Source organism: Ptychodera flava, chromosome 13 (genome assembly GCF_041260155.1).
Source record: "Ptychodera flava strain L36383 chromosome 13, AS_Pfla_20210202, whole genome shotgun sequence".
In the NCBI taxonomy this organism is placed as follows: Eukaryota; Metazoa; Hemichordata; class Enteropneusta; family Ptychoderidae; genus Ptychodera; species Ptychodera flava.
Genome location: NC_091940.1, coordinates 34,199,208 through 34,226,360, shown reverse-complemented (window position 1 = coordinate 34,226,360; position 27,153 = coordinate 34,199,208). Strand labels below are relative to the sequence as shown.

Sequence of the window (27,153 nt, the reverse complement as noted above, 5' to 3'; positions counted from 1 at the left end):
CTAAATATTTCTACTCCTGGACCTTCAAATAGGTGACTGGGTGTCGTACGTTGTGAGTTTGAATTTGATCGAAAATCTACTGTGTTTTCTACCCTGAGTTGAAAGCTCTGCTGGTGGACAGAATTGTCCCTAAGGCTGTCTTTTGCCCAGTGAAGCAATGGTTCATTGCTTTGATATACCAGTAGTTAGTGGGTGATGTGTGATAGTGAGTATGTGAGTGTGAGTGCTTCATAAACTCTACACCGTGTGGAGCGGTCGCAGTCAAAATATTGTAAGAACTTTGCTCGTTATTGAGCCACTCTTTTTTAAAGGTGGGATTTTTGGCCAAGCAGTTTTTAATGTGATGTCTTCGCTAAGTGACTGGGTGCCATATGTTGTGAGTTCAAATCCGATCGAAAATCTATTAACAGATTCATCCATTCATCCATCAAATTTTAACGTCATCCTAAAAATTAAAATGTTTCAAAGACGTGCACACTCTCTAAATTCAGCAATCTCGCGCAGACAACTTGCTGTTTCGTGGTCAAAAATACTGTTAGGCTTGTTATCTGTACAGAGCGTCTTCTAGATCAAGTCCTACCTTTAGCTTGTAATTCTTTATGTGATCAACTAATTTTCTGGCTGCTTGCTCTGCTTTCCATCTTCTTTCTCTTTCACTGTCCAGCTCTTGCATCAATGCCTGTTTGGATGGGGAGAGAGAGAGACAGAGAGAGAGACAGAGTTACATCATCATCAAGGCTAAGTTGAAGCTCAACAATGTTCAATTTTCAAGATAATAGCTATCTAAATTTACAGATTTTATATTTAAGCTATGGTCCCTGCTGCACATTTTCATGTAATCACTTCATACATACACTGTTCCACTCTAAAATCAAACATAAGATAGGATAAATCAGACCATAGTGAACAATACGGCAATATTGTGATGAAAAAAACACGTCAAATGAGGTAAATGTGATTATGATTACCAGCTTATCAGCATCCTGTTCAACACTGGTAGGCACAACTCTCTCTCTGAATTGATGTTCAGTGCCACTGGTTGGTGAACTTGAACTTGGCCCTCTCTGGCTAACTTTGTCTTGAGCACCACTACTGGATGAAATAGGCATGCAAAGCAGAAGGATAACAATTGTCTTATCAAAACTGATCTTTTCTACATCATTCATACACCCCTGAAATTCAGATTGGGAGATAGACCTATCCTACCATACATGACCCTTTGAGAGAACAAACGTACCTCACTACTCTGATAGAGGGACGATCATTCAAACTGGAGAGTTGCCTATAGGTAACATTTACTTTTTTGTGAAGCAAACACACTCTATGCAGATAACATTGTCGATAAAAGTTAAAGTTCCGTCTGTCACAAATGTCTGAGTGACAGCATCCATTCATTCCATTCACTGTTTATCTGTGTGTCTCATAGAAAACTTATTGGCATCTGTCTGCATACATCTGCATTTAATTTTGTACCTGGAGTGTTGTCAAAAGACTGGGTTCTCTTTATTCTACTATGTTTTCTACAGAAAGTGTGTGTGCTGTACAAATAGTAAAAGTAACATATAGGCAACTGTCCAGCATGGATAATCATCCCTGTATGTGTTCAGTTCTCACTGTTAGCTTACCATACAGATGAGTATTTTGCCACAACTGCAACTCATAGCTTGAACTGACTGGCTTATTTATTGAAAATACTATACAACAAACATGGCATTTTTGATTTACCATAGACAATATTGTCTTCTCTCTTGACGAAATGAACTTTATCTGCTGATTACCTGTCTTTTGTTTTCGCTGTTTTCACTTTCTCAGTTTTGCCATGAACTGATTTCTTATGTTGAGGACCACCTTTTGTCACACTCTTCAGTTTCTTGCCCTTGCCCTCAGTGCTGGCCTTGGACTTCTCAACTTCACTCTCATCAGTTTCTATATCTGAAATCACATTATGGGTAAAGTTGATTGACATAAGCACTATTACAATGAGATGTTCTCCCATAGGTTGAAATGATTTCATAGGAGGCAAGTTGAAAGAAATGGACACCATGGAGTCAAACAGAAAAGTATGATGAACATCCAACTCGTGTCATGTGAATGTAAATCCAGCTGCTCAGAATGGAATATCACTTCCATATTTCAACGCTGAGTAATTGATGGACTTTATTTGCATGTTGACCATGAAAGACAGATCTGTGTTTATACATGTACTGGGTATGTGTAGGTTATTAATTTAATACAGGCACTAGTGTTCAGTGACTTGAACATGACCTGATCACCAGTTTCTTCCACTGTCACCAGTCAGGGACTGTATCAGACATGTTTTCGCTTTCTTCCAGAAAAGTGGTCAGCACTGCTCGTGATGTTGTTTTATAAAGACTGCTTGTATAGTCAGCACCAGACAAAATATACAGAGCCACAATTGACAGTGTTTGAAATTACATGCCACTGAATGCTGAATGACTATTCATTTTCTGTTGTGCCTCATTGATGTTACAAATGCTGTTTTCCTGCTGCTCTATCAACACATTCTTCTTTGCTAATCAGCCAGCACCTTTCAAACCATTCCCATACACCCTGGTATCAGTGTCATTTGCACAGATGACATTTGTGTGGTCTGATTGAATGGCATGAAACCACATGGTATAATCTGCTTCACCATGGCTGTTTTCACGTAAGTACATTAGTGTGCAATCACCACCCTTCACAATTATTGTTGAGAAAGGGTTCAGGGTTGGGGAATCCATGATCAACTGCCTGCCATCAGTTAGATCATTTTCATCCAGCTATATGACCTCAATGCACAACAGTCCAATTATCCCCATTTTCTTGAGAGGATCTTTCAGTAAGTATGAAACTCTTGTCTTGTAAAGATTTCTAATGGGTCAAAAATTGAGGAGGGACCAAATGATTCCAGACTTGATGTTGATGTACCTCTTTCTTCATGAGTTACATCACGAGGGGAAGGAAGGAAGTTTGGCTTGTCAACAACAAGAGTGACCGTAGCTGCACCACATTTAAAGCCAAGCTTCTGAACTACTCTCTGGTAGAAAAATCTATATGCTCCCATGTTGTTGATATTTTCATCAGGTGGCGGGCCTTTATGAAGAAATCTTAACACATCAACTTCTACATCATTTCCTGTCGACCCCTCTCATGCCGAACACTGGCCACTAAACACACAGCCAAGTCCATCTATTGACAAAATGGCATCTTTGAAACTGCTCTTGTTTCTAGTTCGTAGATTGCCATTTTCATCACCTAGAGCCAGTGGCAGGTGTACTGTTTGAAGGACATCCAAACTTGACTTGTCCAGTTCTTTATAGGCACATTTAAGTAGTATTTCAGTTTGTCAAAGGCGTGCTTTTTGGAAGTTTTTGTGGAGAATGTATGTTCATCTTTTTGTGGTTTTTTGTTTGTTTTTCTGTATTGAGCAGATTTTCTTGGGTATATTTTTTTCATTCTCTCTTTGCAATCAACAGAAATAGCTAGTGAATCCCTTCATCATACACCATCAATTTCAATGTTTTTTGTTGTTAATATGTTTATGAGTTTTCTAGTCTCATCGTTCAGTGCAAAAATAGCCTTGTCACTGATGTGATCACATATTTTTTGCACTCTTTTGTTTGATGTTTTGCCTCTGTTTGTAATTGCTTTGGGTACTTTAGAGAATTTACAGAAAAATTCCTGTGAAGTTGTCACCACTCTTTCCATGTATGCCATGAAATCAGCAAGCTCGACTGTCCTGAAGTGTGAGGGTCTTGTTGTTAGTTGTTTTAACTTTTTGTTTATGATACTTTCTTGTGCTTCATCTATCGCCTGGTTTTCAAAAGGCCTTCCCTTCACACTGACAGTCCAGTCTCCCTGTTTGAATCTCTCTATCACTGATACTGGAAAGCTAAAGGTATCAAAGATACATTGTAATGACAATGCTTCATATTTATTTCTCCCATAGACACTGAATAATTCACAGAGGATTTTCCGGCACCCATTCCTCAGGGACCAATTACCACTCCTGATGGACAGGTAGAATCCCACATACGCTGTTAGGTAAGTACAAATACTGCTCCAGAATCTGCTTACTTCATCTTTATTGTCTGGTTTGGCTTGAGAAGATAACCAAGAGGTTACTGATGTTTTGTTTGATATCTGTGCACCATGGTGAAGCAAACTTTCCAAAAATGCACACAAGACATTGTGGATATCCTGCCACTGATGGACTGTATCAGGATTTTTATGACCGCACACTTTTAAAACTTCTTTTAATCCACCATCCAAAGCAGATTTTTCAGCACCTCTGAAGCAGTTTTCATGATATGCCAATCTCATGACTGCCACAGGGCGTGCCACCACCCAGGCCACCACTGCTTTGCAGAGCCCAGTTATTAACCCGGTACTGTATGCTACAGCGGCCACCAGAACAACCACAAGCACTGGTGCAGCTACCCAGAGTTTCAGGACAAGTGCAAGTCAGAGTGTGACGGCAAACATGGCAACAGTGACCAATGCGCTGGTCAGTGAGTGTCCAATAATAGAGAAATGCATGTTTTCTTAGATTCCAATATGTCCATCATAGGGTACATTGCATTCTTCTTTTTTCTCCATTCATGTCTTTGTAATATTTGACAAGTAATGGTATTTGATTTGTGAAAAGTCACTCGTGTCTTGTACATAGGGTAGAATTGTAATTGGCATATGGCCCTTTATTAGTAAGGGGTTCTAGAAAAACTGAAGGTAAGTACAATTTGAGAAGTTGGAATGCACTGTTACCTTCGAAAACATCTCTGTTTAAGTAAACCGCGCATGTTTAGGTGTCCTAGAGCATGGGTGACACACTACAATTTTGAGTACAACAGATTGGGAAAAGACAGATGAATTTGGTAGTCGTCCCAGTTCATTTTGGTTGACGCAAGAAGGAAAACGAGGAAATAATTACTGAAAGCGTCGCCCCGACTCCAGTGGGTCTGACGAGTAGGCGCCCCGTGCATGACGGGTGACGCGATGGCACTATATTACTAAGATAACTGTATAGGAGTAATGAGAAGTGAGACGTCCCTGTAGTAATCAGGTTTTGACGTAATTTGTGGAAGAAACCGGATAAAATGTAGATATATCTGCCTGAGCAGGTGTGCCGGTGTGACGAATAATTATGGGCTGGAAATGCAAATGAGATTGAGTGAATAATGCGACGTTATTCTTGTGGTTATTGTCGCAGGTAACACAGGTGGCATACGCGAATGATTGGGCTCAGCAGAGAGAAGCTAAAGACAGATTCGAGAGGGCATTGGCTGAACTGAGATTGTATGCGGAGAGAGAGGAATCCATCTTTAATGCAGAAGAAGCCCTGGCCAGACTTCAGCTGGTGGTCGATTCAGCCCTCGAGATACGTCATCCAGAATACTCCAAATATATTGCGATGTTGAGAGCCCTCAGAAAAGAGAGACAGTCTCCGACAATGGCGACTATGTTGCTAGCACTTGTGGGTTCAAAAGAGCATGCCGAAGTTATAGAAAAGATTGCTAAGATAAAGAAAGCAAGTGAAGGAAAAGATGAGCGAAAGGCCGGGGGCAAGATAAGAGGTGGTTTCCGGTGTGGAAAACTAGGGCATATTGCATGGAATTGCTATAGTACAGGCGACAGCGATAGAGATTATAGATCTGACAGAAGAAAAAAATGACAGAACGTACTGGAACAACTTAGTCTTTTGTATGAAACCAAGAGTACTGTTGAAATGGACAAGTCCTAGAATGGGCCCATTGTATGTGCTTGAGGAGTGAATTAATTGGCATCGATTAAATGATGAAGCCTCGTACTTTTTCTTGAATAAGAAGTGAATGTTTAAGTGAGCGAATATTTCTGTCCGCTAATCCTTGGCAATTATGATTAATAATCTGTTTGGTTGGTGGCGCTCGCGGTAGCAGCCTCGCCTATGTTGTTGCTCTTCAAAGTATTCTGTTTTTTCGAGTTTTCGTTGACTCTGAGCCTTAATCACTATTTTATCGTGTATGACAACTATGCATGAGCGAGTGTGGATGTCCGGAGTTGTGATATTGGCATTACTATTCGAGCTTCTACTGTATTTCTCATCGGGCAGTCGTGTCAGTGACGAAGTCATGACAATTCAATATGGCCGTAGTGAACTTCTCGCTATGCGAAGATACGCCCCGGCTATTAACACCTTGGATGGTAATTTTCATGAGATAGCTTTTGCGGCTAGAAGCTGGATTTCAAATAGAAGGAATAGACCTCGTGGAAAGAGAGGAGGCTATGTGAATTACCATCCTTCACCGCGGAAGATTTCTACAGTTATTGGTGTATTTACCAGAAATTCTCACCCCAAGTTCATTTCAACTCGTATCACAGGTACTTTTCTTACTCCAGTCAATAGAATTTCTTCGTATCATTTACGTGACTGTTTGAATTTCACTTTATGGAATGCAAGATCGATGGATGGTAAAGTTAGCGCATTATGTGGTTCGATCATTTCCAATAATACAGACATCATGTTAATCAGTGAATCCTGGATAACAGATAAAAATTGTACTTTGGTTGAAGCCAACTTTTCATCATCGATCACTGGCTACAATATATTGCATACACCACGATGTCATCGGAAGGTGGTGGTATAAGTCTTATCACAAGATCTAATCTTGAAACTAAGAAGAATAAGTGCGACAAGTTCAGTGATGGATGTGAACATTTCTACAGGGAGTTCTGTCCTTCGCGTCGTCATTATTTACCGTCCTCCACATTCAACAAAACACAAATTCACTGTGAAATTTTTCACATCGGAATTTGGCACATTAATGGAAAGCCTGCTTCTCGCACCTGGTCGTTTATTGATTGCAGGGGACTTTAATATTCATGTGGACGACACCAATGACAATGACGCATGCCATTTTAATGATCTAGTTCAATCTCTTGGTCTTACTCAACACGTGGTTGGGAGTACACATCAAAACGGTCACACTTTAGACCTTGTATTAACCCGAACCTCTGAATCATGGCTAGGAAACTTCACGACTGATAATTCATTGCCATCGGATCATTCTGCAATTCACTTCACGTCGGTAGTCACTCGTCCCCTTCCTATTAAGGTTACAAGGGAACAACGCGACATCAAGAACATTAATTTATTGGAACTTAAACACTCTATTAGAAGTATATATCAACTTTCTGAGTCGACCCATAGTACAAATGAACTATCGGAACTTTACAATTCTACGTTGGCGACTCAACTTGATTTGCAAGCTCCATCTAAACAGCGAACTATCGTGCGAAAGGCTCGTGCCCAATGTTTACGGACGGTCTATTGGCCGAGCGCCGGATTCTTCGTCCTTTGAACGGAAGTGGCTTAATTCTAAGCTTGAAATTAACCGGCAGATTTTCATCACTGCTCGTGGCGAGTACAATAGAAAGTTGGATCTGAAGAGAGCAGCATTTCATCGTAGTAAATTGAAAATGCGAACACCAAGGAACTTTTCAGAGTTGTCGATGACATTTCCGGTTCAAAGAAATCTGCATCGGACATTCTTCCGACTAATTTAGAATCATCTACTGCTGAAATCACTAATGTGTTCAAAACGTAAAAACAAAGACACTGCCGCCACGCACGTCTGACCGCAACTTTTTCCGGCTGTCAGAAAGACATGTCAACCGAAAACATGAACCCGCCACATTCAAAACATCGACGCGCGAAACAGAAAAGTTTGACTGCGCAGACCAAAAACATAAAACCACGCCCACCTTCCAAACGCCGACCACCGCACACTTACCCTGTGTTTGAAGCGTGTTTGTGCACAGCTTTTCTCTTAATTTGCTTACTGGTTTACTAGACTTGGTTCAAGTTCATGATTTGTGATCGTGTGAGTTGGGTGATCGCTTGGAATGCAATGATTTGTGTTCTGTTTTCAAGTGAAACGTGTGAGTAGGATATGATTATGAACGCATTGAGTGGGTGAACGCGATACAGGGAAGTTTCACCCGGCACTCACTGTAGCTGCACAGACTAAATAAAAACGCGTTTGATCGCTACGTAAACCTGACCTGGGCTGCCAAATTTTACACGATGAACTTTTACAGATCATTTTATTTTTCGAAAATTCACCGACTTGAACCAATTCTCTGTGGTTTTATTTACCTTCGTCCTATGACACCCTAATGGCTCAAACGGAGATATAGGAGTGGAAAGGCAATCTTGCCCAAGTTGCAGGATTGTAATGGAAATCTTACTGCGTGGTGGGGATAAAGTTACTGGCGATTTTCTCGTCATGCAGAGAGGTGGCAAAAAGTTCCGTTTCAGCGATCGTGGGTTACGAATTAATGGCAACGCTTGTATCGTGTCAAGTGTTAGATATCTCTCAAAGAAAAACAAAGCAAAAGAAAATGACGAATATGGCAATAGTGCAGAAGATGTTTCAACCAGTGCCGTCGCACGATGTGTGAGAAGCCGATGGTCAGTTTGGGAATGGACTTTTAAAAAACTGACGCCAGTAGCCTATGAGAAATTCACCGATGAGAATATTGCTAACTGTGATGAATATGTGAATTTGTTTCTGAACAACACTCAAACAAAATCCAGTTCTTTGATTTCCAGTTCTTGCATATTTCACAAAGTCCTATAGTCCATGATTACGAGCCATGCTTCTAGTTGTTTCTCCCGCGGCGTGTCGATGTTCTGTTCGGGTAAATCCTGTTCATCATCTCACAATTTTTTCAATTTTCCAAAGATGAACGACAGAAGTCCGCCGGCCGCGCCAGTCGACAGGACCACGATGTCTGAACAACGTCTGAGAAAGTTGTTGATCGTGAAATTTGAGGTCAAAATTGGAGGCGTGGTTTAACAGATTTGCTCTGGCGGGTAGAACTTTTCTATTTCGCGCCACGATCTTTTGAGTTTGGCGGGTCGATGTTTTCACTTGACAAGTTGAGTGACAGCTGGGAATATCTTGCGGTAAGACGCGCTGGCGGCTGGGCCTTTGTTTTGACGTTTTGAACACATCAGTGATTTCAGCAGTAAATTACCTGTTGCTTTTTCAAGGTTTTTCGAACAGAAAATAGTACATTTACGTGAAAGATTACAGATTAATGTTCCCTCTACTGTTGAATCGACCACATCTCGGAATTCACTTTGTATCTTTGATCCTTTGTGTATTGATGATGTAATATCTATTGTTAGTAAAATGCCTGCTAAATCATGTCAGTTAGATCCACTTCCAACACATCTGGTTAAGCATGCAAGGATGAATTAGCCCAAGTTTTACTTCGTATTGTAAATTCTTCATTTTCCTCTGGTGCTTTTCCTAATATCTGCAAAACAGCTATAGTTCGCCCACTCATTAAAAGAATTGGTCTTGATTGCAATGTAATGAAGAATTATCGTCCTGTATCCAACTGCAGTTTCCTAGACAAGTTTTTGGAGAAATGTGCATTTTTGTGTCTAAATCAATATTTATCTGACAACTCTTTGTACGGTCGTTTTCAGTCTGCTTATCGAGAGGGGCATGGCACCGAAACCGCTCTTGTACGTATGCTCAATGATGTAATGCTATCTCTTGATAAACACCACTGTTATTTTAGTTTTGTTGGATTTGTCAGCCGCTTTTGACACTATTGATCATGACATCCTTTTAGGCAGGTTGCGTTCTAGGTTTGGTATACAAGGGACTGTTTTTAAATTGGTTTGAATCATTTATAAAAGGTAGAACGCAACAAGTGTCTGTAAAATCTCTAGTGTCGGATAAATGTATTTTGAAGTATGGGGTACCACAGGGATCAGTACTTGGTCCCGTGTTGTTTGCTTTGTACATGACTCCGATTGAAGACATCATCACACGTCATGGCCTAAATACTGTAATATATGCAGACGATTCAGGGTTGTATATTGCGTGCGACATCCTCGCCAGCTCTGTCGTTGTTGCACGTGTAGAGGCTTGTGTGGATGAAATTCGTAATTGGATGATGGCTAACAAGTTAGCTCTGAATGATGGAAAAACCGAGGTGGTTTGGTTTAGACCTCGTACTACTAGTAGTACAGCTAGATTACAGTCCACTTCCATGAATGTACGTGTAGGTGAGGCCATGATTTCACCATCAACTACTGTGCGTGATCTTGGTGTGATGCTAGACTCTTTCGGACTCATGGATGAACATATTCGTCATGTTTGTAAAGTCGCATCTAATTCACTTTGGAGGATAAGCAAGATTCGCAAATATTTAGACCAGTCTTCTACTGAAAAGTTGGTACATGCATTTGTTTCATCAAAGTTAGATTACTGTAATAGCTTATTTTATGGTGTACCTGCATACAAATTAAGCAAACTTCAACACATCCAGAATTCTGCTGCTCGGTTGGTAACCAGGCGGAAGTTCAGCAGTCATATTACACCCATACTAAAGGAATTACACTGGCTTCCAATGAACACCGTGTACGTTTTAAAATCTTGTGTCTTATTTTTAAAGTAATTCATTGTAAATCAGCGCCATCATACCTAGCAGAACTTTTAAGTATTGAATGTCCAGTTCGTAATACAAGAAACAGTGCAGGTGTTAGACTCTGTCCGTTTTCAATCAAAGATCATGGAAAGCAACCTTCAAAAATATATGGTGACAGGGCTTTTAGCGTTTACGCACCTAAACTTTGGAATAGTCTGCCAATTGAGCTCCGGATCGTCAAGGAATTTGTTTTATTTAAGAAATCTTTGAAAACTTTTATTTTTCGCGACTGCTACTGCTTATACTAGACTGTGTGATTTTTAAAGTGTATGGTTTTAGTCTTTTATGCCAGTTCACATTTTTTTCTTATGATCTTAAATTTAATTTTTTTATTATTAATTTCTTTCTGAATCGTTTAATTTGATTGTTACACTTTCATTTTACTATTTTAATTGATATTTTTTCCAGTAATTTTCTGTAATGTACAGACCACTGAGACAAGGTGTGTAGTGGTCTTTAAACAATAAATTATTATTGTACTTGGGCCTCAGCCCAAGTACATTTGTTTTCATTCCGTGGGAAAAAACTCTGTAAGGTATAACCATTTCTGGCTGAGACCAGGGAGGGCAAAATGTCTTGGCTTCATCTTTCTTGGCATAATAAATGGCGTAATGATGTTAACTGAATGGAAGTGCTGCTCTCAGCCAGTCTTGAATAAGTGAGATGTGAATATTAATGCTTCTCTATCTGAGTTTTTGCCACAAAATCTTCTGAATATAATCAAACTGTGCATCGAAATGCAACAATTAATGCACCCTCCGTTTCATAGGCGATGGCACGACCCTTGCTACACCCACTGGACGAGCCAAAGTGGGAGGGGTAATTTCAGTTTGGTTGAACAGGAGGGCTCGAGACCAGAATTTAACATTTAAACTTGAAACATGTTTAATCGCTGACAAGATGTGGACTAGTCTTAATCAAAGTATTAAGTGTGAAAAAGAAAGGTTTTATATCCCGGACACAATGAAAAACATTACGACTGGAAACTGTACCCCAACTTAAGAATAGTAATGCCCACAGCGATGGAGAACACTTATCCTTGAGCTGAGAAAACCAGACCATCATTTCGAAATAGAGCTGCAGATTCGAGAAGCTCGTTCAAAATAGCTAGGTACACCCCATATATGGGGTGGTTTCGAGTTTTGAGGGCAAATTTCGCCTCCTTCATATAGAAATCGTACGTTTGTTTTTCCAGGAGAACACACCATTTGACACAAAATTTGCATGTAAAGGGGTCGCCAGTAAGCACGTGGTCAAATCTGGCATAAGAAAGAATATGAAATGTTGGGTAAAGCCAGTCCAAAATAAACTGATTTGAACTTTTGTGTTTTGTAATTTATACCACTGCAGTAACATTACCTTTTTTTGACAACATCACACAATGTAATACGTTTTGAAACTGAATACTCCGACGTATTCTGTGTCTCCTTTGCTAAAAAATACGGTATGCCGATTGCCATGTAAGGAGATGATGACGTCAAGACAGATTTGTAGTGCGTTTGGTCCTGGATGGTGCACGAAGTTTTGTCAAGGTGGCTTGTGTATTTATTTCCTAAATGGGAGAGATTAGGGTCGATCTAAACGAAGGCCGAAGAATGTTATGATACTCGAAGCGAGCTGAACTCTAACGCGAATGGTTGGATAATTTGGAGGATGTCTAGAATGATCTCGTCTCATTAAGATTATTTAGCGGTCAGTATTGAATTTCAACTGCGTCACAAGTTTGCGAAATGAGTATTCCGTCGAACGGTCAACGAACGATATTTTAGAAATCTGGAGACATGGCACATCGCATTTTTATTTTAGTATTTTATATTTTACAAAAGATTTAAGAAGCAATGATTTTGTCGAAAATTCTGAAAAAAATATATGAAAATTTGATCGCGAACACATTTTCACGTTGGGGTCAACTAGCCCTGCGTACGATGCTGTGTGTTCCGCTACAGCTAATCGCCCCGCTCACCACAGCCCTGCAAAGACCCGTACGTAGGGTCGGTGACTTCAATCCATTTTGGGACTTGACGTTAAAGCCAAATTACTGCCGAAATTCAGCGTTCTTGGGCTCAAGTCGTATCCCACCCTACCTCAGCTACTCGATCGCTTCCAAAAACAACAGTCTTTTATTCACTTCTCGTAAATAACCGTCGATGTCGGCAACTCTCTCGCTAGCCCTGCGTACGATGCTGTGTGTTAGCTGTAGCACATAGCATCGTACGCAGGCTAGGGGTCAACATGGGGTCGCAGCCATGTTGCCTCAAAACTTATTTCTGTCTGCACTCAAAACTCAAAAATGTCGGATATGAACCTGAAAAATCGATGCAATTTTGTCAAACTTCGGCGAAATTTCAGCCTATAGACAAAATTTCATCCAGGTAAGGTAAATTTACTGAAATTTGATCGACAAATAATCCTGAGCTTGAACGTGACAGCTCGCCTTCTCCAGGAAGTCAAGCATCCAGCTGCACATACACAGTTGCCCATATGGCCAGGTTTATGAGATTGTTTTCAAGCGACGGCGGCAGACCGTACGGGGCTCTGGATATGAACCTACCGCCAGTGTAACTGTAACAACTGTTGCGTTGTTTTTAGTGCCACGGACGAAGTCCTGGGGGAGTTATAGGTTTGGTCATGTCAGTCCGTCGGCCGTCCGTCCGTCCGTCCGTTCACGCAGATATCTCAGACATGCCCTGGTCAATGTCTTTCAAACTTTGCACAAGAATAGTACCCAACCCCATACAGATGCACGTCGATTTGTTTCACAATGCGATCGAATTTGGCCGTGTTAGAGGACTTTTTAGTTTACACCTCCATAGACTCCCAATGTCCCATGTATAAGGCCAAGAAAAATAAAAATTTAGTTTCTCATCGTATTCATATTGCCTAAAGGATGCAGTGACACAGTTTTTTGTCCCCATGGATAAAGTCCAGGGGGCTTATAGATTGGGTCATATCCGTCCGTGAGTCCATCAGTGAGTCCATCGGTTCACGCAGATATCTCAGACATTTTGACAAAATATCATGTGACCTTGGTGACCTTTGACCTCAAATATACATTATTGTCCATAACTCAGTAACCACAAGTGCTAAACCTTTCATATTTGGTATGATGGGACACCTTATGACGCCACATATTGTACCCCATTAATTATGCACATATCTTATTTTGAGCGAGCCAATAGAGCTGGAGGTCTGATTTTTGGTATATAGGGATAACTTAGCAATATAATTTGTTTGACAAAACGTTACGTGACCTCAATGACCTTTGACCTCAAATATACATATTTGTCCACAAGTCAGTACATCTACCATCGAGAACAAAAGAAATTTGCTGTAATTTGAATATTTAAGGAGTTTAAGCAATTTCCACTATAAATAAAGAACCCCTGCCTCACACTCCACAAAAGTTGCTAGACATATTTTGCCGTTGTCATGCCATTGCTTCGTTTAATAACCAGTTAATCAAATGCCTAATTGACAGGAGGAAATGCAAGACCATATTTGAATAGTAGTATATACTGTCCTCAAAATTACTCTATCACGGCCCAAGTACTCATTGCCTTCAGCAATACTTCCTTGTTATTATTATTATTATTAAACTGATACTGTAGAGATGTTAAATTGGGAGTGCAAAAACAAACAAACAAACAAAAAACAAAGCGCCTGGGTACTACATAACCAATCACTCCTGTTAACTGGGCTGTTTTTGGACACTTTTGATTTAAAAAATCGGAGTTTAAAACCGCACTCTTGGTCCTTTTCAGATTGAAAATCCATACAATACCGGAACGGGAAAGGAAAGTATCTCTAAACCCAACCATGGCATATTGTGATCATCTGGGTCGAAAAGTGGAGTGGGTTGACTGGAGAGGAGATACTACTCAAACTACAGTACCGCCATACCCAGAAATGGTTGTGAATGGATTGGTAATAAGCATCAGCTGTATAGACTTGCATTTCAGAAATCCAAAATGTTTTATTGCTGGCGGGCTTCACAAACACTAAGAGCAATGGCAAAACTTCCTTGGGGATCAGGAAAACGAGAAAATGGTTGGAAATTGGATAAAACACGGCGTTTCAGTCTTTGATTTTATGATTCCATTCAAAGGAGTGTTCATGGGAAAAAACTACAATATGGAATTTTCACCAAGTGTATATCTCCCTAATAATAAAATTTGTCGGCGATATGTCAACCATTCTAATCAGAAGTATAATTAAATAGATACCAAGTTAGGTGAATTTCCAAATATTAACCCTCTTCAACTGTTTATCCTGGCCAGGGACAAGGCGTTATTTCTCTGTTTGGCATTTACTGGCGATAGAGCTAGTGATCTGTTGAATATTCAAACGAAAAATATAACAAGCCTTGCAAATGGAGGTTTATTACTAAACCATGTATGGGGTAAGACATTATGAGCCGGTAACATTCAAAGTTTAGTAAACATCAGTCTTGATCCAGGTGTCTTCTTTCGTTCTACCACAAAAGAAGGAAAGGTTACCAATACACCTTTGTCAACTAATGCAGCAAATGCTAGATTGAAAGAACATTTGACTAAGTTACAGATTTTTGACGGGGAGACAATCCATGTAGCTTCCGAAGTGCGTGTGCCATAGCACTGGCTCTATCTGGGTCGACAATGCCAGAGATAATGCAGCACATTGGATGGAAAACTGAGTCTACGGCGTCACACTACTTGCAGTTATCAAAAGTTCTGTTACCGCTAGCACCAGCTATGAAACTAAAGGAAAGGGCTATATCTGAAGCACAGAAAATATACGAGAATATTAACTCATTTTCAGGAGCACACAAGATTTGCAAGGAAACCTCTAACCATGATGAAGATGAGACATATGCTTGACAATTTTAAGATCTGGGAGAGACTGAAAACAAACAAACAAAAATGTATATTAACAAAATATTCCTGTTGAGATAATAATAAACCAGTGCAACATCACATAGGGTGTGTACTGGTATGAAATGTGGCGAGGAATTAGTTTGATAAGATATGGAGAACAGAATGGGGAGAGGGCAAAAGAGACGAACAGAAAGGGTACAGGGGACTCCGACCACCCCACACTTCATCATAAAACCTACCATTACGCAGTGTTGATAGGAAACTATCTGCACTGTGTTATGATTGGTTGAACATAACATTAATATTAAAGGAATCATGAATATGCATATATAAGCCTATAAATAAAGAGAAAGTAGTACACCTGGTGACATCTTGTGGCGGGCTGATACACCAAGCAGCCACCCACCCACCCTTATATGGCTGATTTATCAATTATAGATTGGCAGTCATGACGAGCAAAACACACACATTAACGTGGAGACACTACAACAACTCCAAGGGACTTCAACCACCCCACACTTAATTATAAAATCTACCATCATGCAGTGTTGATAGGACACTGGATGAACTTGCTTCCTTCACAGTTGTGTAGACTATGTTGTCTCCTTTTATGGGTGTCCAGTGTGTTATGGAACCGAGTTCACATGGACTTTTACACTTTCGTTATGTAATTGTTGTATCAATTGCTGATAACAAGGTGTTAAAGTGTTTGTTTTCATGTACATGATACCCAAATCTGAAATCTTGAAAGTTAGGGACTAAGGATGGAAATCAGTATCAAGGTGTACATAGTCTTCATATCTAATTTGCACTTCCATTTCTGTATTTTCACTTTCAGAATTCTAAGCATTTAGTGAAGTTTCATCAGAAAGAACAGGAACACAAACATTCACATCAGAAGTCTTGTTGGCTGTATTGTCAATACCCTAACTATCAGTACAAAGGTCAGACATCAACCTATCTCTGCACTGTGAAATTTGATCAGTGGCAGGTGCAAGAGAGGCAGTTCTGTGTGATACCTGAGATGCTAAAACATTAAGCATTGTGTTTAACTGGCCACTACTGCAAGTCAGGGTTTTGGTATACTTCATAAAAGTTTAAGTTGTCAAATCAAACTCTTCAGAATGTGCTTTTAGTCAATTCAGAAACTGCTGTTCTCCGCTCAGTCCATAATTTCCCATGTCTGCGTAGATTTCTTACACTGCAAAGCACACCAAATTTATTGAATATATTGAACCCCTGATCATGCAGTCCATTTGTGAAAGCAAACAACCCCAAAAAAGTTTGTACTACAAAGAGACTCTCTGTCCCATGCATTACACAGTAAAGCTATCATCATAACTATTTTAAGGCGTTTTACGTGCCAAGGGAGTTCACAGTTTGATTGTTTGACATTATTGCTTTCAACCGCTGCAGAAAATCTACTATCTTTCATATTTATCAGTTTTTCACAAAATCTATCAATGGGGATGCAGATGTTCGCTACATAGGTAATCCACATCACAATGTGAATCTGAACCAAATGTTGTTCTGAAATCAAATGATTTTGCATTTGGAAATTGTTTGCGTTGCTGTCTTATCATTTGATGAACTTTTTGAAAATGAGGTTGCATTGTTAACTGCATCCTTGAAATTATCTTCTAAGGTGTTGCAAGATGTTTGCAGCTTATAAATGTGATCTGATGCTATGGGTGATATGATAGTTTTATTAAATATCATCTTCCCCAGCTTTCTATTAAGTGTGATACTTTCATATCCTTTGATGTACATATAACCATTGAAATATCTGAAGAGAAAGACAGAGCTTTGATCCTTTTCACCGTGTTCATCTAGAAATTTTGTACATTTTTCCTTAATCTGATGTTGATATACATGTATATATCTTGCACTCTGCATGACTTGTTCACATTCTTCCAGTGCAAGTGCAGCACACTGAATAAACACTGAATCATTAAGCATGACTCGGTCATCATAATCCACATGGACAAATCTGGGTGTCATTCGCAGCAGCTCTAATGTCTACTCGCGAATGTCTTCTAAAATACAAGCAAGTATATTTACATTTTCGTACAAGATTTATCATTTCACTCAGTTTTGACCTCATTTCGACTAATTTTGAGTCACATTTCAGTGAAAGTTTCCAGTGAAGTTTATCGTAATTCACAAACCTACAAACATCTGATGTGTCACGCAGGGTAATAACAGTGAAATGTGTGTCACCGAATATGGCTATTTCCCATGTAGTTCTGGCGGTGTTCTTTGGATGAAAATGCTCAAAAAATCAAAGTCTTTATATGCCTCAGAATGCTTAAATTGAGGGGTCAAGATAATTCCATGTTTTCCATTTGTAGGGTGACCCTTCGAATTCGTTTCTGTTTTTCTTTTATTGATATATTTAAGTGATCTTCACAGTATTAACAGAAACCGTTATCGGCTCTCCAAACAAGTTGAAAAATAAAACAAAAATTTTCACACGTACAAATGATTCTTGGCCACCATGACACTACGTCGTTGGAGCAGGAATTTCCCAGCATGCTTTGCGGTATTGTGATAATAGAAATCCCGCTCAGTCCGAAGACTGTATACTTTCTTCATTGCATTCTGCAGCTATAAGAGGTAAAGTTGAGGACACAAACATTTATGTGATAAACTTTTTTGCTATACCTCTCTTCCCTGGATATTTCTTGTGTTTTCTCTCTTCAGAAGAACTTCGTCTCTTTATCCCATCAGTGGATGAACCTGTTTCCATTGAATCTTCATAGTTTCCTCCCTGAAAAGAGTAACCATTGTGATGACATCAAAATGCTAACAGTGGACAGTAAGTGAGGTTGCCCACAATGCGCCTTGCTTTGTGCACTCAGACATTGTTTGCCAAAGGCTTATTCAATTTCATTAAGTTCAGAACAATTTGAAACTTAGAATTTAATGTCAGGATTACTTGTTGAAGGTATGTTCCAAAATTATTGATTATGATTAAATTAAAGCATAAATTGAAAAGAAGCTAATGTTTTTGTAGGAGCTAAATTGTACCGGTACATCCTTAAGGTAAAGTTATCAGCAACTAAGATGGTCTCATCATACCACCTGTCAGACATGCAAATTTCCTTTGTCATGAGCATTCAAAAATATCAATGTCCTTTCTTTTGACAACACAGATGCAACTTTTCCCCTTAGTTTCTTTGAAACATTGTGTATGGCTGTCAAAAGTATCTGTTGACAAAATTACAAAGTTGCTATCTTCTCTGTGGAAAAGGGGTTGATCTTCATCGATTACAAAATGAGAGATCAGAAAGACATGATCATTGAAACAATGCTGTCGGAATTTCGAAATACAGACCAAGCTGTTCTGTATACAAAAGAAATTTGCTTCAGTTCAATGAGTGATCTCAGTGTCTACAGATCAAGGAGCATTGTGGGTAACATCACTTACTGTGCAGTGCTTACATAATGGTTTGGGTACAAAGGTAAGGCAGTTGTCAACTACTGTAATGTTTCTGCTACTCCCTTACATGACTACTTTTTGGAACTTCTGTGAAACAACGAAGTCATTGACTTTGTGCCAATATGCTACCAGCACTGTGGGCCACTTGACAAAAGTGGATGTTTATTTTTAAAACATCCAGTAAAAGCAACTCCAGTCAGGTTTACTAATGGGAAAAAGCTGAGGTAAAAATTTATCAAGTCATTATACCTGTCTTCTGTGCATGAGATCTGCCAACTGGTGTTCTAGTTTTTCCAATCTTATCTCATGGTCAGCTGGCAGTTTCCTGCTGGCTGGAAATTTGCCCTGAGGAATGAAAATGAAACACTGTCACACTTAGAATCATAAGTGGAAGGAAAGATATTTGCCGCAAAATTATTGCAGCTGGTGCAAAATCTCTGACAGCTGTGGACAATTTAGTAGTCATTACAATATACAAGACATCAAAGTAGTGTGCCACAGTAATTTCTGCTTAAACCTTCATCCTACCAAGTTCATGTTACCATCAGGTCAAGTTGTTTAAATCCAGCGAGGCATAACATGTCTCATATGTTGCATTTTAAAAACAGAGATACTGTAAATGTGATTTTTACTTAATCAACCTGCTACAATATACCATGCCAAGACGGTGAAAGTGGGTTTTGGCTCAATACCCCTTTTTTGCTGACTCGGCAGATGGAGATGTAATAGGCATAGTAGGATAAGTGTTGACTATATTGTACACACAACTAGGTGAGGCTGGTAGATTTCTGGTTGTACACATACACTTTATCAATGCTACATGATAACTACATTGCCTGTAGTAATGATATTATCTACAATTTGCTGTAGATTGTAAACCCTCAACTGGACCACATTTGTGTTGTGTTTGAGGTAAAATCATTCAGTCAAGAGAAAGAACTATTAGAAACAGAAAACTGGCCTGGCTGTGATTAATTGCTCATCAACAAGATGATCTGTGTTATGATTTCACAAATTTCAATTCCCAGCAACCACGTGTCATCTTTCCAAATTACTACAGTACAGAGCCCTCTTGTGGCCACCACAGCTGATGATTATTACCTTACTCCTGGGTGAGGGCAGTCTTGCAGCGGTTATCCTCACATCCGGAGAACTGTCTTGATCCGTTGTTGTGGTCGTTTGTTCTGTAGATGTTCCAACACCTCGCTGTCGGAATTTTTCTAATGCATGCTCAATTCTTGGAAATGCAAGGTGAATTGGGTTTTCCTGAAATTGTGATGAAAAACACTGAGTATTCTCTCTCTATTCCTTATTCACTCTTTACAATACCCACAAAAGTAAGTCAAGCTTATCACCCAAACAAGGTTAGACAATTACAAATCACTGTATGTTTTCATTGTTCAAAAAATATGAAACCAGTGCTTGCATTTAATTGACCTGAACAAAAAAGACCAATTTTTATTTTCATATCTGCTACAATTATTGTGATGTCCATGTGTTTTGGTAAAATTCTTTCAATGGACTGAACTTTACAGAAACAGTCAATTTTATTGAAATATTCACCTGTGGTGGCTCTCCGCTTGGAGGAGCAGAGGACATCAGATAATCCAGGTAGTCTTCAAGACCTGTTCAGAGGTCAAAAAATGCATAAATCGAGTCAAGAAAATTCACTTGTCATACTTAGATACAGTAACAGGTGACGGCAAATGCATTTTCTAGGTTTCCCACACTGACACTGACTAGACCTGACATTTGTCTTGGTGTTCTTCCATAGCTGTGAATCAGTATATTTGAGTTTTCAAGTTGGAGGCATGATAACCTAATGTTGGTCTCATCTTTCGTGCTATCCAAGCACTGTTGGTATTAGATCACAACAGGTTGGAATGGTGTCTGTCCATAAATTACTATTTTAGTGAAACAAAAGGCGACAATGGGAAAAGATGATTAGCATTCCTGGAAAATAGAAGTAACCAATTTGCCTCATGATGCTTTACATGAGAAATAATCAGTAACACCATTTGGACCTTTGGGGGTACCAATGAATCAAGATACAGTTTAGTGACAACCAAGTGTTCTGCAGTCTCGCTGACACAGAAAAGCAATACAATTTTAAACTGAGCGCCCCCATTTTTGTAAACTGGCCCATATATCACCTTTGATTACAATGGGTTTGGGCAAAACCATACTGTTGAAAGGGTTCAGAGTGACCAATTCTAAAAATCCTCATTGAACATTCTTTAAAATCACTTGTGACAGAGAGATTTTTAAATGCTGAAAAATAAATGTTACATTTAAAGAGTGCCTTTTCAAGATATTTCTGGATATAAACAGCTGGTACCTGGTATATCAGATAGCCCGTTATCTTTCTCAACTTCTTGACCACTTCTGTTGATACCATCAAGGACTTCTAACTGTGGAAGGGAATGTACTAGACCAGAACGATAGCCTGTAAAGAAAATTGGAGTGGGTTGACAGGAGAGTATTTTGCCACAACTGCAACTTTCAAACCACCCTATTTTTTCACAAAACATAATTTTATTTGGCCCCTTTCAATTCGACCACCGACGGAAACTGGGACTTTCTCAATCCCTATTAATTCGACCGAATTACATACCCTTCAAAAACTTCCTTCAGTTGGTGAATGAACGATATTTCAAGAAATCGGAAACCACCGTTACGAATACGATGAACCACGGGTCAGACAAAACGGCAGAGTAAACTTCATGTTCAGTGCCATGTTGTTGTTTGACTTCTTAGATTTTCATCTAAAAATAGTTGATGTACCTTCACGGTTAAAGGGCCTGTAATGCTAACTTTTGACGGTTTTATATCAATTGCAACTTCTTTTTCTACTCCCCAAAGAATGTTGAAACACCCACTATTTAGTTGGTAAACTTAGCTTCTATTTAAATGAACCTGTGATTTGTGTCGAAATAATGAAACTGAAGATGAATATCACTTTTTTATTACATGCCCTGCTTACAAGGAACAAAGGATCCATTTATTAACGGCAGTGGAAAATCTCTGCACAACTTTCAAGTTTGTGATAAATGAGTTTAAATTTATCATGGAAAAGGAGACCATGGGAATCAATTTGGCAAAATAGAAATTATCTTGTAGGGAGTTACGGCAACAACATTATAACTATAGTCACTGAATGTATTCTTTATCTTTTTTTTTTGTGATATTTATGTAGTGTCTTCCTTAGGACTTTGTTCCTTGTATTTTCAGTGTGATTTCTGAGACACTGCATTTTTTTTTTCTTTTCTGAGTTGTTGTAACCCTTTTCACCCCTGCCATGGAATGATGTCTGTTTATAAAGTATAATATAATATACGTGTAAAATGCACTGTTATTATTTACATTTGAATTCTAGTCTGGACCAGAAGTCACTTTTCAACAATAAAAGTGCAATCTACACATGTACAGGCCGAGTCGACAAGCTTAATACTGTGTATATCAACATACTTTCGGGAGTAGAACAGGAAATTATGGATCACATTGAAAACAAAAATGGTGATAAAATTATCAAAAGTTAGTACACACCTTGACTTTAGAAGCCATTAGCTTTTAAAGTACTTGCAATCTTATAGGACATGGAAACTAACTCGTGATATATTTTTTAAGCCTGTAACCCATTGGTTTACCTACCAGGTAGCTGACATATTGGATTTTCACTCCCATCATGCATCAGTGTGACATTACTCAGATGAATGCAGCCAATTAGACACTCCACAATATGATTGACAGAACTGATCTGGTTACCATGGAGTTCTAGTTTATTCAGCTGGTAGTCTGGTCCATGCAGTTCTATGAGGCCACTCAAGTCAACGATGTTGTTGTAAGACAAATTTAATTTGGTTAAAGACCTGCAAGATATGATAGGGTGTGTATGTTTGTCAATCTCTAGTACACCACCTTGATATTAGAAGCAGACTTGACACCATTCCATTTTGAAATCAAGAATAAAAATCAGAGGTCACTATGCAAAATTAGGTGGCAGAGAAACAATTTACTGATGCCCACAATTCACAGTGGCTGCTATCGCTGTGTTAACTCTAAGGGGAAAAATTAAATTTTTGATTTTCACAAAACAAGCTGGCAAACACTTTAGTTACTCAATGAGCATTTAATTTGATCCCCAACAAGTGGTAGACCAAAAATGTTCTGTACATCTGTCCCCGAGGCATGTTCTAGCTTAATATACAGTTCATATTAACCAATAAAATTCGTTGAAACAAACTAAGCCTATTACTTAATTTGGCTTGTAATTTATAGCGTTGAAGTTCCATTTGATATGATATATGTTCTGTTTAATATGAACCATTACTCTGAACACAGTATCATTATGGATGGTCATGCATATTTCCTTCCTTTTGATTTCTTTGAATTTTAAACAGATGATCAAACAAATTCAACCCTGTCCTGGGAGTATTACCGGTACTTTCTTTCACCAAGATAAAGTTTGTGGCAATCTTCATTTTACCTAATGTCATTTCAAAATATATGACAAGTTCAAAATAAAAAACAGCTACCAGTTTCTTGTATGATTTTGACACTCCAAAAGTAAATATCCATATTGGGTTTATACTGATTGGTGGGCATTGGAAAGATGATATATTCAAATAAAGGACAGTGTGTTGAAGATGGTGTAATTTGCAAGTTCATGGAAATTGAGCATACTTTGAACTAATTTTAGTCTGGTGCTTGTGAACTGTAACTCTTTTTGAAAGAAAGATGGTTGATCACTAACAGAACTTTTGATTGGTAGCCTAACACACTTTGTACAGTGAAGTTTCAAAAACTGTAAGTTCTCACAACTGCTGCTGAAGCAGAAATACAACATCCTGTAAAATATTTGGCCTTAACATCATGGGAAGACAGGTCTTTCTTACACCTTCCATGGCAGCAAGCATACTGCATACTTACACAAGTCCTGTAAGTCCTTCGATCACACTAATTCTATTGCATGACAAGTTCAGTGTCTTCAACGACACAAGGCCCTCTAATCCTTCCATTTTGCCAATAGCATTTGAAGAAAGGTCTAAATGCCTCAAACTCCTGAGATGTAGAAGATTTTCAATCCGTGAAATGTTATTGCAGTGGAGGTTCAAAGTTTGTACGTGTCCCTTCAAAGGCACTGTGAGTAAACTGTTCACATTGGCGTCGATAAGTACAACTTCATGTGGAGACTCCAATGCCAACACATCATCAGACATTCCAGTCAACTTGACTCTCAAATTTTTGCCAGACATTCTGAAAACCTGTAGAAGATAACAGAAACCTGAATCTCTATAACAAGTGTCATGGTTAGTGTTTTAGTTAAGGCCGGTACCTATGTAAATTGAACTGGGTCCCGGCATCTTTTGGTAGCTCCATGGTTCCAGGGCATGTTATCTGGGTCCCCTCCTCCCATATCATGTACTCATCTTTCCAACCATTAGCAAAAACAATGAGACTAGAGTATAAACGCTAGAATAGGCACATTATATTTCCGAATGTCCTATCTTCAGATAGTGATGCTGATGATAGAACATTTTTTCAAAGTTTTAACATGGATGGAGGTATAAGAAGCAACATGTACGTCCACGGTTTTACCAATCCTATGACATGGAACTGGAATTGAAACTTGGTACTAGAAAAAGAAACATGCAAACTACTAAATGCTACATCTCAGGTGCCATGAGTGGAATTGCACGATGTCATTTTCTCGGAATGTGTACACTTTCAAAATTTTAAACCTACGATGATAGAAAGGTGATGAAAACTTCGATGGCAGTGGTTGGTTATTTTCAGCTTTGCCGGTTGGCGATAAGTTTAGGGTGAATTGGTGTTGTTTTAGGGAAGAAATGGTTTTGGGCGATGTGACTTTTGGGGCGAAGAGGTTTTGGTACCTTACGAGGTTGTTTTGGTGCGAAACGATATGGGGCGAGATGGTATGGTGCGAAATGGTTTTGGTGCGAAGTGTCTGGGAACCCACGGCGATGGCCGCAGTTGGTAACTGAGCTTTACAAGATAATAACCCGGAACAGTTTACATAATTAACCCTCTACCCATCTGCACTTATTCCGTGCGGTCCTACTAATTACTGCCCGTCGCTGCCCGTCACTGCCCGTCAGGAAATTAACCTTCCAATTACTGTAATCTGTCGATATATCAATACCAAAGACCACTTATATAATAGAAAGCTACAAAATAAGAGTCTGTTTTACTCCAAATGCCCGAGTCCTGTCTCAGAACTAACGTGAATATTGGAGCGCTAAGTTCTCTCTACTCGAGGGGCAGTGATGATAGGCAGTGTTCGGACATCGATTACGATCAGCGTTGCCACTCGTTCGCAAATCAACGTTGTTGGGGTCTGGGACGACAATTTTGTTTGGTTGTATAGAAAGTAATGATTTTGATATGAGATATCAACTGATTACAGTCGTTGAAAGGTAAATTTCCCGACGGCAGTGACGGGCAGTGGTCGGACGTCGACGGGCAGTATGTATGGCCAATGGTGATGCATGTACGATCACACGATTAGCGTTGCTACTCGTTCGAAAATCAACATTTTTCGGATCTTGGAATATTATTTCGTTCGTTTTTACAAAGAGTAGTGGTCTTTGGTATTGAAATATCGACTGATTACAGTAATTGGAAGGCTAATTTCCTGACGGGCAGTGACGGGCAGTAATTAGTAGGACCCATTCCGTGTGACCGTTCGGATTATATAAACAGAATTGAACTTGTAAGCAGAGAATACATTTTAAAATTACATAACAGGAGAGCAACGTTACTGAGTGGATCAGAGACTTGGGGACCATAGCCAAAATGACAGGACACTCACCTACCCTTTGTCCTTATCAATTATAAACTGTAGCCTGTTTTCCACATCACATCATACTTCCAGATAGGTTAAAGCCTGGATAGACAAACAAACTGCCGTTGCTCTCCAACGCAAGTTCTGACAAGATCCTGGGCACGATCGTTCTAAATCTTCTCGCCAATACAACTGACGTCAAGCTAGTAAAATTACTACTTACAACCATGGAAAAACTAATTACTAATTGAACGTCTCGGTGGTTGAAATCAAATTTCGGTTCAAGAAAGAGCTAAAATCACATAACAAAGTACCAATGTAGCATGTAGTAGTCCTACTAGCCTTTCCGGGTATTTCAAATATGGCGCTTGTGTTTGTTGGTTATCTTTACTCCAGTAAAATTTTTATGTGCAAAATTGTTTAATTCTGCATTTTGTCGGATACGAACGTGTGATAATCTTATATAAAATGAAACCTAATCAAGTAACGACAAGACTAATCAAATCTGACAATTCTTCTTGAATGAGCGATAAAATTTCAACATTCACTTATCAGTTGCCTCTCCAGAGAGCGCCGCCCTCATTCCTGGATAAGTCTATTGCCTTTGTTTTTATCAGCTCTAGTGGCGTACATACGTTACTTTCTTCGATGTCATGTTATCTACGTAAATAGACAATGCCTTTTCAATTTATCTACAATGTACAACATTTCTAAATCAATAAACTGTAGCCAAATACTGCCTAGCTTGCCCCTTTTACTTTTAAAGTTAGTCTGAGCGCAGTAAAAAGTAATATATACATATCAACAAAATTCTTCGTCCTCTTGTATAATAAATAAGTGAAATAAGCTGTTCCCCAAATAGTTAGAGAGAGTGTTGTTGCTACTTTATTGACCCTTCACAAAAATGAATTTCTTAAAGAAGCTCTTAGTGTTCTCGCAAAGTCTTTTGTTTTTTGTTTTTCGAAAAATATACTGGAGGACACTCCAGTATATTTTAAATTCTCGTTAGTCTTAGTATAACTTGCTATAGAATTTCATATAAGTTGTTTGACGACTGAATCATCCTGGTCGCAAAGACCAGTGCTCTTAACTTAAGAAATATAAAAAGGACAAGTTGATATCGTGAATACTGTCTAGGGCGAATAGTCTTTAGGTGTAACAGTACGCAATGACAGTCAGGATATTTATATTACACATGTCTTGAAATGCAAAACATCACTGATTCCGTTTCAGTTATAAACGTGATAAAATATTCCTGTCAATCATATAAAGCTTGAGTTTTGTGACATGATTCATTTAATATAACGTTCTTAAGATCTTGCAATGGGCGCAAAAATATTTTATTATCAGACTGTTTTCCAATTCTAGAGAGATCTCGCGAGCAAGTATTCAATAAACCATTCAATAGTACACGATTTAGGATAAATAGATATCGTCAATCAAAAATCAGTCATTGATATCTAATATGCATACTCAAGCAATCCTCATTTGCACAAATATAACATTTATTCAGTCGTTTGCAAGTCGCGCGAAGCAAACTTAGCATTCAGAGAGGAGTACCTGGC

General features: G+C 39.0%; 1 protein-coding gene across 1 annotated transcript in view; it reads right to left on the bottom strand.

Moving 5' to 3' along the window:
- Positions 1-25,952, bottom strand: part of LOC139148584 (leucine-rich repeat and coiled-coil domain-containing protein 1-like) — a 35,782-nt gene extending 9,830 nt beyond the window's left edge. Inside the window, exons 1-11 of the mRNA XM_070720069.1 lie at positions 25,616-25,952; positions 23,713-24,047; positions 22,435-22,652; positions 21,122-21,229; positions 20,347-20,408; positions 19,885-20,049; positions 19,033-19,128; positions 18,006-18,111; positions 1,779-1,932; positions 969-1,092; positions 581-679 (exon numbers count right to left, since the gene is read on the bottom strand). Of these exons, the coding sequence (XP_070576170.1) occupies positions 581-679; positions 969-1,092; positions 1,779-1,932; positions 18,006-18,111; positions 19,033-19,128; positions 19,885-20,049; positions 20,347-20,408; positions 21,122-21,229; positions 22,435-22,652; positions 23,713-24,038 (1,458 nt within the window). The 5' untranslated portion in view covers positions 24,039-24,047; positions 25,616-25,952. The remainder of the gene's footprint in view (positions 1-580; positions 680-968; positions 1,093-1,778; positions 1,933-18,005; positions 18,112-19,032; positions 19,129-19,884; positions 20,050-20,346; positions 20,409-21,121; positions 21,230-22,434; positions 22,653-23,712; positions 24,048-25,615) is intronic.
- Between the last annotated feature and the right edge of the window lie 1,201 nt (positions 25,953-27,153).